This window comes from Apodemus sylvaticus, chromosome 9 (assembly GCF_947179515.1).
Source record: "Apodemus sylvaticus chromosome 9, mApoSyl1.1, whole genome shotgun sequence".
In the NCBI taxonomy this organism is placed as follows: domain Eukaryota; kingdom Metazoa; phylum Chordata; class Mammalia; order Rodentia; family Muridae; genus Apodemus; species Apodemus sylvaticus.
In genome coordinates this window covers 17,077,625-17,090,149 of record NC_067480.1, presented here as the reverse complement: position 1 = coordinate 17,090,149, position 12,525 = coordinate 17,077,625, and the positions used below count along the sequence as shown (strand labels likewise).

The 12,525-nt window shown below is 34.0% G+C and overlaps 1 protein-coding gene across 1 annotated transcript in view; it reads right to left on the bottom strand.

The window, feature by feature from the left end:
- LOC127693015 (solute carrier organic anion transporter family member 6C1-like) overlaps positions 1-11,865 on the bottom strand; it is a 67,193-nt gene extending 55,328 nt beyond the window's left edge. Inside the window, exons 1-4 of the mRNA XM_052193687.1 lie at positions 11,541-11,865; positions 9,716-9,976; positions 6,583-6,774; positions 5,301-5,397 (exon numbers count right to left, since the gene is read on the bottom strand). Of these exons, the coding sequence (XP_052049647.1) occupies positions 5,301-5,397; positions 6,583-6,774; positions 9,716-9,976; positions 11,541-11,865 (875 nt within the window). The remainder of the gene's footprint in view (positions 1-5,300; positions 5,398-6,582; positions 6,775-9,715; positions 9,977-11,540) is intronic.
- Between the last annotated feature and the right edge of the window lie 660 nt (positions 11,866-12,525).

Sequence of the window (12,525 nt, the reverse complement as noted above, 5' to 3'; positions counted from 1 at the left end):
CATAATATACCTTATTTTAACAACATTAAAAAGACTAGAGAAAACATCACAGCATACCATTTACTTTTATGGAAAGGTAATAATGCTTCCCAATTTAATACATAAGTTTATCAGAATGTCAAATTTAGCAAGAAGAATATGTGCTTATTTTAAGTAATTATTGTTTTCTTAAAATCTTTGTTTTGTTTGTGTGTTCGATGTATATGAATGTTTTGCCTGCATGTATATAGCACACCATATGCAGAGTCCAGAAGAGGCTGTCAGATACCTTGGACTTGGGGTTACAGATGGTTGTGAGCCACCATGTGAGTGCTGGGAACCCAACCCAGGTCCTCTGAAGGAACAACAAGTGCTCATTGTTGCTGACACATGTCTTCAGGTTCAAAGTGTGTCTGTAGCAGGGGAAGTGTATGTAGACAATAGTGAAATATACAATAAAGTTTCAAATACTAAAAATGAGCTTTTAATACTGAAAAAATATGGCATGGAATAGAATATGGTATAAAAAAGTGTAGCTATGGGATATTTAATTATAAAATTCCTTATTGTTTATAATTGCTTTAAAAGTGCATAAAATATTATCATAGACCAAATTAACAAACATCTCAATAGTTATAAAAAAGTCGTATTAAAAACTCAACCCCTCTACATAGTAAAACAACAAAGAAAGTTGTATCAGAAGACTCATGGAGGTAATACAGGTCATAAGCCAAGGCTAAAGTCAACACTGAGGTCAGCAAGTGCAATCTGAGAGCCTTTCTTCCACAATTGAGAATGTAAAGTTATTATCTACTCTTTGCACACTTACTCAAGAGAGCTAGTATGTCTCAAGCCAAGTAGCTGGATGAGGAAAAGAAATAGAAAAAAAATCATTTATAGAAGAGGGAAAACTAACCTATTTAAAGAGAATAGGATTCTACACTTAACATACATACTCTGAAGAGTCACTCTGAGATCTCTTAAGAGATTATCATTTTAAATACTTTTGGCGTGGTAGTAGGGTAGAAAATTGGCATATAAAAATTAATGGCTTTCCTAGAACCTATAATAAACCTACTAAGGAAAACATCAGGAAAGCATCCACATTACCAGATGAAGAAAAAACAATAATAAAGAAAAAATAACCTTGATAAAAACTTTTCAATGTAAAAGTGTTCTTTTACCAGCAACCATAGTTGTCAAGTACACAGAACACAAGGAAAACTGTCAAGAACTGGAGAAGAAATAAAGGAAAATAATAAAAGATGGAATGTCCTCCATGTTCATGAGTTAGGAGAATTAATATTCTGAAAATGAACCTATTACTGAAACGTTTCTATATGTACAATGCAATATGTATCAAATACCTATTGGATTTTTCACAGAATCAGAAGAAATAACCTAAAATTTGGATGAAGACACAAAGACCCTAAACATCCAAAGAGTCTAAGGAAATGCAATGCTGGAGAAATCTTGATACTGGATATTAAAGTTCACTACAGATTCATGGTGCCAAATACAGCATGTTATTTGCACAGAAATAAGCACATGGACCATCGAACAGAGATGGCAAGAAACTAAAGCTACACTGCAGATATCTGATTATGAACAAAGGGAGAAATCACATGCTAGAAAAAAGACAACTTCTTTAAAATCTGGTTCTGGGGAAAGCAGATGTGCATATGCAGAAAATGAAAGGAGATCTTTCTCTCTCACTCTAAAATTCTGTTAAAATGAAACAAAGATCCTAATCTAAAACCTGCAAATTTGAATCTTGCAGAGAAAAACTGAGCAAAGAACCTTCAGGGAAGAGGCACCAGCAGGGACATCGTCCATCACACTGGGTACGCGCATTCTTCGTGTCTCCCCAGGGTCTTCATCCACCATCTCAGGATATCATTTGTCTTTCTTACTAATTTTTCATTCTCAAAAAGTGACTGCACATCAGCAAAGCTTGCCATGCAGCATTTGCAATTTATGTGATAGTTACCATTTTGTGTACTGACTAAATTTAAGAAAGTTGTTAATTTTATTGATTTCCATTATAGCATTTCTTCTAAGGAAGTAACACCCGGTACATATGGCTTATATTATTAAATTTCATTTTGGTGCTCCAGATTTTTAAACTATTTTAATTATGAGTTTTGCATTTTTGTTTTCTTCTTAGTAACCTCCTAGTCTACTTTATTATTTCTTGTGGGATAGATTTGTTTATCTTTAAAATAATTAAATATATGTATATGTGTATATATAGCTATGTAACAACAATAATGAAAAAACCATGAATTTGAAAGAGTGAGAAGGAGATTGTGGCTAGGGGAAAGAGACTTTGAGACAATGAAATTGTATCCTAAACTTATAAAATAAAAATAAATGCTGCCATATGTACAAGTTTCTGTCGAGAAATGTGTTAGTAGGTAAATCTGGACTCTTACATGTTATTTTCTTTCATTCCCTTGAGACTATCTGAGACATCCAGCCTCTAGGACTGAACAATTACTGATCTTCCACTCATAGGCAGTCATCATTGGATGAGCTAAATACGTGTGTAGGCTTATTTGTATATGTGTGTGTGTGTGTGTGTGTATATATATATATATACATATATATATATATATGTATAATGTCTGCATTATATATAAAATTTATATTATATATGCTCTTTTAATAAATGTAATAAATAAAATATTATATATCATAATTATATGTTATATAACAATTTATATATCAAATAGTGTAATTGATATAATACATAATACAAAATTTATTACACAGTACATAATATATTTATTAATATTTCATTAATAATTAATAATAGTTAATTTAAATGGTCAATTAATTTAATATACCTATTTAATTTATTTAATAAATTGCATGTGTTTATACTTTCTATCAGGTGGGACCTGATTCTAAAGAAAGTTCTTCAGTGTTGGTGCCCAGCACCTCTGTACAATAAGACATCTTTCTGGCGATGATCTAGTCCTTTTAATTTTATTATCTTTGTCATTTGCTTTTCGGAAATTTTAATCAAGGTGTTTATTTCTCTGAGTTTGTAGTCACTTTTACTATTTAAAAGTTAGACAGTATTCTAGATACAGCTTTGTCAAGATTCTACTTTTAATGTAATGTATGTAGATTTTTCAGCAATATAACAGATATATAGTGCAAACATTCTTTATAGGATGCTTGCAAACTTAGTACAAGAGCATACTCAAAAGGTTATCCTCCATGACCAAGTAGGCTTAATCCCAGTGATGCAGATATCATTTCACATACTTAATTCAATTATGACAAGCTGAATGACAAAAAGGCGTGACCATTACATTAGATACAGACGAGGACTTTGACAAATGCAATATCACTTTATGATAAAATCCCTGAAGAGTCTAGAGATGTATGTGACATACCTCAACACAACAGAGGTGATTTACATCAAGGTCACATCTAACATCAAACTAAATAGAAAAAAAGTCAAAACATTTCTACTAAAATTAGGTACAGGAGCAAAGGACTCTTTCCACACTTACTGGTTTTAGTACTTGAAGTGTAGCCAATAGCAGTAAGATAACTGAAGGAGATCAAAGTGATATACACACAAAATGAAGACTTCAAACTGTCTTTATTTGCAGATTATGTTTTATAAATAAAATATCCAAAAGACACCATGAAGAAATTTCTACTGCTAATAAACACAAAAGCAGGATAGCAGAAGACAAAATCATCACCAAAAATTCAGCAGTCTTCCTATATACAGATAACAAATTGGCTAAGAGAGAAATCAGAGAATCAAGACATTTCACAATAGCCTTGAAAAATCTCTTGAGTGAGAAACTTTTGTAATAAAATTTGAAGAACAGAAGATGAGATCCCACATCCTCATGGATAACAAAGACTATTAGAGTGAAAAATGCACATCCTAACAAAAGCAAACAGCTCATTCCACAACAACAAAACATCAAAATTGCAACACCATTCTTTGCAAATAAAAATTCAGTTTCATATGAGGATACATGCAAGCATGCACACACACACACACACACACACACAAACAAACACACACAAACAAAACTGAAAAACAGTCCTAAAAAGAGAAAGAAGTGCTGAAGGTATCACCATCTTAGATTTTCAATTTTACTAGAACCTATCATAATGAAAACAGTTATTATTTTCTGTTAAGCCAACTGTTATTGGCTTAAAAACAGACATATTGATCAATGGAATAAAATTGAAGTCCCAGATTTATTTCCACAGTTATGGACACCAGAAATGTTGCTAGGAAGCCAAAGGTATTCACTGGAAAAGATAGTTATCTTTTTAATAATGGTGGTGGTAAAACTGGATAACTACATGTACAAGAATGCAAATGGATCTATATCTGTCTTTTTGCAAGTAGAGCACTGATATCTAGTTGGGGTATTGTCTCCCCAAATATTTGATGACTCCATTTGAATTCATTTCATTTATGTCCTTATTTTACATAGCTTCTACTGTAGTGTGTTTCAATATGGGACATGATATTATGTCTTCTCTTTCTCATCCATTCATAAAACAAAACAAAATGAAACAAAAACCACCTAAAAATAAAAATCAAAACAAACAAGCAAAAGACCTATGAGATATAGAAATAAATCATAAAACAAAACAAAATGAAAAAATATCCATTAAAAAAATTGAGTATTCTGCTAGCAGCCTTCAGATGACGATGCAGAACTCTCAGCTCCTCCTGCACCATGCCTGCCTGGATGCTTCCCTGCTCCCTCCTTGATGATGATGGACTGAACCTCTAAACCTGTAAACCAGCCCCAATTAAATGTTGTCCTTATAAGAAAAAAGAACATTGAATTCATTTTGCATTGTGTAACAACTGGCCATGGAACCTACTCTGGAGTGTTGTTACATGCAGTGACATTTTGTAGAAAACATATTGTTCCTAGGTATATAAAACATGCAGATAGGCAGGTAGCTGGGAGGAGGTTTGGTTCAAGGGAAGAATATGAACAGAATATATTGTATGAGAAAAAATTTTAATTAAAAATAACCAAGATAAAACCTTCTATAAAACATGCACATAATCACTATGATAATGAATGAGTATTTTGCATTTTTAACAACAAAATATAAACAGTTAATAAAATTTCAATTAATCATATTGATTATACTTCAAACTTCAATGCACAGTATAAATGTACATATGTTTTTATATATGTATATATCAGCCACATTTGCCATATTTTCTGTGTACCATTCATGGACCACTGTAACTACTTTACAAATATTCTATACAACATGAACTAAATACAAAAGTAAATAGTACAACTTACATTTCATTTACTTTTTCGTTGGGGGGAGGCCTATAATTTTGCAGTCCTGCTATAACACCCAGAAGGTATCCCATCAGATGTGAAGAGTGTCCAAGAGCTTGAGAATGAACAGAGTACCAACAGCTTCAAAATCAAACTTGGTCATACGAAATGCAAGTGAACTCTCTGTACTATCTGAAAGTTTTTCAAACTATTCTCTAGCACTTGACAGAGGAAGGATGGATAGGAAAAGAGAGGAAGAAATGAGAATCAGGGTAAAAGAGGAGAAGAGAGGTAATTGTAAATACTTTCAGAATTTATTCTAAGAAATTTCAAATTCATAGGACAAGAATCTGGTGAGCAAGTTGTCTTTATGGTCATATAATTGAAGCTAGTCCTGAGCCACAATTGCTGCCTGTTTGGTAACAGTCAGGCAGTTGTTAGTCCCCTGCATTGCTTGAGCCGAGGCCTGTTCTTGTTACAAAAGTCAACTGCTTTACTCAGTGTCTAATGATTGTGAATGTTAATCATAGCTATAACAGTGTCAGAGATCCATCTAGACTACTGTCTAACAGTACAGCTGGGTGGCATATCTTCTTATCTAATCAAGTATTAGATACTCATATAATTTAATTAAAATTATGGACATAATTATATGTCATTTAATTTATTAATTTAATGTGTCATAAATATATTTATTCAAAATGAGCATGAATAAACTAAACTACTTTAGGATGTCACTACAGACATTTTCAAAGTAAGTATGAAATAAGCTTATATTTTTGAAAATGATATCTAATATCTTTGTGAAAATACTTCTTTATTTTGACCTACCAGGACCAGAATCTATTACTGGTTACCAGATAGATTATTTGGAATTGAATCAATGCTTATTTAATGCAGGAAACAATTTACACAAAACACTGTAAATGAAAGAGATGATACCATGTACAGCTATTTCCGTCTCCCCCCGTGCACCCCTCTCTCTACTCTCTCCTTGACCCTCCATATCCCTCTCCTACTCTCTCAGGGAAAGAGAAACAGACAGGCAGAAAATTTTGAAACTTAGAACATACATATGCTTTCTATTCCTGTAAAAACTTTTCAATGACATTTAAACGCTTTACTGTTCCAAATCTCATAATTAGATGTAGCAATGTGATTTTGAAGTAATGTAAACAAGTCGTCACTACTTAGTACAGTGTTATCACAGGGCCAACAGTACTTCAGTAGTTGCAGTTAAAACACACAGAAATCTGATAATTATTAAAAATGAGCCATACATAATTTTTAAAATACTTGCCCAAATAGAAGCCAGATGAACTTGTAGGAATATGGTCAAAAATGAAGGTCATGCCAAGGATGTAAATTGGCATTCCTGCTATTCCTTGGAGACACTGCCCGATGATGTAGAAATAGATACATTTTGATCTGTTTGGAATTTGGTTTGTACCACAACTTATATTTCTTTTTTTATTTTCTTCTATGCACAACTCTTTTGAAAGATAAGAAATATATTTTAATGAATTGAGTTCAAGCTTAAATGTACAATTAATTTTCTATTGCTGCCAGAGCCATGCTTTTCTCATTAGATTGAGTATAGTCATACAATTAATTCCTCATTTTGCTCTAAATAGAAATAGCACATTAAAAGAAAATGGGCAGAAATACTGGAAGATATACACATATTATGAAGTAGTATTGTTATTTATCTGCACAGGATTACATATACACAGATATTCTTATATATACACACACACACACATATTTACACATACATAATACATATTCCACTAATTTTCCAATACTCTGTATCTTGTTCTTCTGACATTTGGCTCTAGAATAAAAACACTTGCAATTCCTTGGATCCTCCACCATTTGAGTTTTATATCTCAGTACTTTCTTTAGTAATATTTAAATTACATGCACACTACTACTTTGACTAAATAATTGTCTATTTTAGACCTCTAAGCTTCTATAATATACTGTTATGGCTTGTATATAAAATACCTCTCTAAAATCTAATGTGTTCAGTACTTAATTCCCTGTTGATATTATTAAGGGAGAATTTCTAGAAGTGTGTGTGTGTGTGTGTGTGTGTGTGTGTGTGTGGTGAGAGAGAGAGAGAGAGAGAGAGAGAGAGAGAGAGAGAGGCACCTCCTGGTCTCTGAAAATTATATCTTATCCCAGCTCCTTCCTGTTTTCATTTTGCTTTGTTCCCACCAGGAGGTAAACAGACATTTTTAATTGAATATAATCTTCATTTACATTTCAAATGCTAAAACCTTTCTGGGTCCCCTGCCCACTCCCACCCTGAAAACCCCAACAACTCCTCTCACCTCCTGCCTCCAAGTCCTTCCACCCAACACACTCCCACCTCCCCCCACCCCTCGATTTCCCTTTGGTAAATAGACTTCTTTTGCACACTCCCAGTTTTATGTCTGTCTATGGGCTCAGAGCCAAGGAGGACTAGAAACAATGGAGGTAGCACTTTATAAACATGATTTAAAAACACATCTTTCCTCTTTTAAGATTTTTATGTCTGGCATTTTCCATAGCAACGATACAACTAAGTTTACACGGGATAATAAAGACAAGATATTAAATTATAAAGATTTCTTTAGTTATTGTGTCGTCATGCTCCCATTTGATCTTAACATCCTTTGCATCACAGGCTATTTCTTAATTTTCTTACTCACATGGTTATGTGGGTTTGTGTATTTATACTTGCTTGTAGATTGACAGAACTAAGCAGGTCATGCTAAACCATAACTATTATGAACACCTAAGGTGAAATTTAACACATTCTCATAAAATGTTATTATAGAAACTAATAAAGTGAAAATAAAACCTATTATACCAATGAAATGGTAATGGGTGTAGTTTCTGTGGAGTAATATATGACTCAGTGGAAAGTAGGAAGATGCCCTAAAATTATGATATTTTTTAAATGCATACAGTGTTCAATGAGTTTGTATGACCTTTTCATACATGTATACGATGTATTTCAATTGATTACATATCTTTACTTTTATTTGTCTGCCTAAGACTCCCACTGATTGGCTTCCAATTTGCAACTGGATTTTCTAGATTTTTACTACATTCATAGTCTTATTTTTTTTCAATGACTTAATAAGCTGCATTAGAATTGTATACTGGATAAAAGGAGAAGGGTCATTTGTAAGAATGTTCCTTGCCAGGAACACTACTGTTTCTCTCTCTCTCTCTCTCTCTCTCTCTCTCTCTCTCTCTCTCTCTCTCTCTCTCTTGTGTGTGTGTGTGTGTGTGTGTGTGTGTATGTGTATGTGCATGTCCGTGTGCGTGTGCATATGCATGTGTGTGTGTATGTGTGTGTGTGTAAGCGAGAGACATTAGGGAACTGCAGAGGGTATCAGATCCCCTAGTGGTGTAATTATGTGTAGTTTCTGTCTCCCTGTTACATACTTGAAGCAAAACGGGTCCTCTGCAAGGGTAGTGCACGTTTTTAATTACTGACTAGAATGTTTAATATTTATAAGACAAGTTTCTGAGGATTCTACTGTTGCTAACCAGAATGCTGTTAAGAGAATGAAGCAGGGAAATGCTTTTAATTCTTTTCTTTTTATTAGTCAACTTCTCATTAAGGAAATATCAGTTCTATAAACATGACATATTAAAACATATATAATATACATTTCTTACATTTCTGTGCATTACATACAACGTAACTATTTTATTATTTAAATATTCATGTTTCATATTAACTATTTTATGTTGTATACATGTGACAAATATACAATACTTTATAAACTTCAAAAACATTCATTTACATACATATGTACATGAATAAATCTTGCTTATTCATCATATCTTGTTAAAACCCACCTTAACATATATACAAAGCAATACATGATAAAAAAGGCTCTGGGACAATAGTATTAGAAATATACTCCGCGGACATTTCAAGTAGATCTTATTTAGCAAGTATAATGAAATATTTTGGAATCAGCATTGAACAATGTCACAATGTCATTATGTTTGTAGATTCAAATGGGAGACAAAGAGTAGCATACAGCTTTTAAAAGGGTTACTTTTCTATTTAAACTTTCATTATGGATAGACTTATTCCTGTATTTGAACTTATATGGGTATGTGCTATGAATATAACAAAGAGAATGATTAAATATCTGGTAGAATAAAAAATTACTTTCCAGACTTCTCTAGAAATTTATAACATCCATAAAATTGTATAAAAGAAATAATTTTATTCATTATCCCACAATAGTATCTGTTTGTTCTGATAGATAAAACAGAGAGCTACAGTTATCGGCATGGTTGTACAAATACATACAGAAGAAAGGGTACAGATAGATCTCATCTATTCTCATTTCCGTGTACCAATGAGTTAAATCAATATTGATGAAGAACATGATAATATATTCGAAAAAGTATCTCACCTATCTTTTGTCTTCCTGATCTTATGATTTCATATTTAGAGAAAGGAAAAGCAAATAACATTGATCCAACTCCCATTAAAATGCAGGAAGCTGCCACCCATTTTGTCCTGTTCCCTTTACTTCCAAAGTGTGCTATAAATACTGCTACTATTAAAGATGCAAAATAATCACTGAAATCCATGATATATATCTCCATCTTCGACAGAGAAAGTTGAGCCTTATATATAGTTAAAATCATATCAACAAGAGCAAATAAAGCACCTAGAAAGACAGAAATCAATAAAATTAATATTAATAGACAAAACAGATCACCATTATAATCAAAGAAAACTTTATACTGTTTCAAGTTTATTTTCTGATATTATGAATCATTAAAACCTATAAACAAAATAAATAAAATAACTTGAATGAAATATTTTTGCCTCAATATAAGAAGGTATTTTAACTACCTCTATTGGTAGTCTTAGAGATCAATTACATTTGAATTCTCTCACCACTCTTTTTTATGTACCTTGTACCAATTTTGAAGAAGTAATAAATAATATAATGGATGTTTACCTATTTTCTCTAAATTGAAACTATAAGGACATTTGAACCTGGCTATGATTTTCAAATATAGCCTTCTTCTACAGCTCAAATTCTGTGCCTGAAGTTTGACCTTTTTGTACATTTTCAATCTTAAAAGAAAAAAGAATTATGTATACATTCCATGTAAACTATTCTTAAGAACAAATAAATGGTAGCATTATCTGTTTACAATCACCATGCATCATGTAAAAAAGAAAAAAAATCATACTAAGGGAAAAATGTGATACAAGGAATAGCTACCAAAAGATTTACATTTCTTGGAGAGAAAACAGAAAATGGTTACAAATTAAAACTCATGGCTTGTCTGAAAAGTGTCAGGGTCACATGTCATTGCAGGGGCAACCATTGCCCCTGTTGCCCAGTTACCTCAAACACTCCTTGGATCGCAGGGATCCAGGAGTCCATACTGCTCTTCCTAAAGCTCTGAGAACAGACTGATCCCTGTTGGTCTACTGTCCCAGGGCCAGACACAGGAACACAGTGCTGCTGAAATATTCATGACTGTTGCTGATAGGATATCTGTTCCCTACTCTACCTCCAAGAACCTCAATCCCTCAGTGTTGCTCCTGCTTCCAAAATCACCACGCACATAAGAAAACCACAGAAAATCCTGCCCACACTTTTGTACTTACGGCCCCAGCCTCTCACTGGCAATAGCTAAGTGTGAGGACCAGCAGGAAACTAATGGGCAAATGTGGTTACCAAGTTATTACAAAAACTATTAGTAAAACTATATAACTAAAATAATAGGAAGAGAAGGAGAAAGGAGGAGACAACATGTGGATAAAAGCACTCGTGTATTTTTTCCTGTGATCTGAAGCACTTGAAGTCTCACCACCCTTCAGTTCAAAGATGAGGACGCAAACTGCAGGCAGAAAGCTGGTTTTCTGAAAGTGTTTCAAACTTGTGAGCAAAAATGGTGAAGGTGATGCCGTTTTCAACTTTTTCTTAATCTCCCAAGCGTTCAGCCAGAACTTAAGTTGATCATTAAACAACATGCACCAACTCAACACCACCTTCCCATCAGTTCTGAAACTGAAGCCCACAGTATGGAGTGCACCCCGCCAAGCAGGGAGCCAAAGACTGAAGGCAAAGGCAGAGCATTGAGTTAACAGGTTTTCATTCCTGTTCAGAAAATGAGTCAGATGTCATCTATCCTCTCCTTCCCACAGTGTGTCAGCCTCATGTCTACCTCCGTGATGCCTCTCACCAAAGCAGCTCTGCTCCTCTAACTTACCGTGAATTAAGACTGCTGCAACGTAAAAAATCATAAAGCCATCAATGTTGTTGAAACGCTGTAAACAAGGCAGAACTAGCGGGCCCAAACCGAACGGCCCCTCCTTGGAAGCACTGTATCTTGGATCTGTTAACAACAGTTCAGCACTTGTAGGAGACTTTTTCCTTTTTCGAAGCTTTACAAACTTCTTCTTGGCAGCTGGAAGTGTTCTCAGATACAATCCTAAATTCTGGACTTCCTCAGTTTCACCTTTTTGTTTGTCATCCTTCACTACCACTGTAGCCTTCTTTTTGACACCTGCCTTTTTTTTCCGGACCTCGGCCATGGCTTATCCGAAGCAGCTCCGTGGATCCCGCAGGTGTGTTTTGAGGCACCTGTGTTCTGCCTGGTCTCAGGTGACTTACACTGTCCGTAAGAGACCTGACACTCTAACCTCTGCAGGGAACGTTATTTCGAGTGCAGGAATCCAACGTCCCTACAGAATGATACGGCAGAAGTTCCAAGCCTGGATTCTGTCTTCTCTGTGTCACAGAGAAGGAAAGAAGAGGAAGGGAACGTGGGAGAAGGGAAAGAAGAGAAAGAAGGAGAACATGATCCAACGATATTGAAAAAATGTCAAATAATAATGAATATTTGTAAAAGAGACAGAAAAAAATAAACGTGTAAGCAAAAAACTGAGAACTAACCATCAATATTGCCAGGCTTTGTTCAGTGTGGTGTCTCTACAGCTGGATAATCTCACTTGATAGCAATTCATTAAGATTCTATAGTAATAAGTAGGTAAGCAAGTAAGTAAGTAAGTAATCAAGAAGTAGAAGAACAAGCAAGAACAAGAATAAAAGATGTCAAGCAATGGCATTGAATGAAAAGCCTTACCCTGAGAAAGAGTCCTGAATATTCATCCCCAGCCAAGAGCAGAAAGGCAGATATATATTCTACTCTACATGGAGGAAGGCATGTGTATATTCTACTCTACATGGAGGAA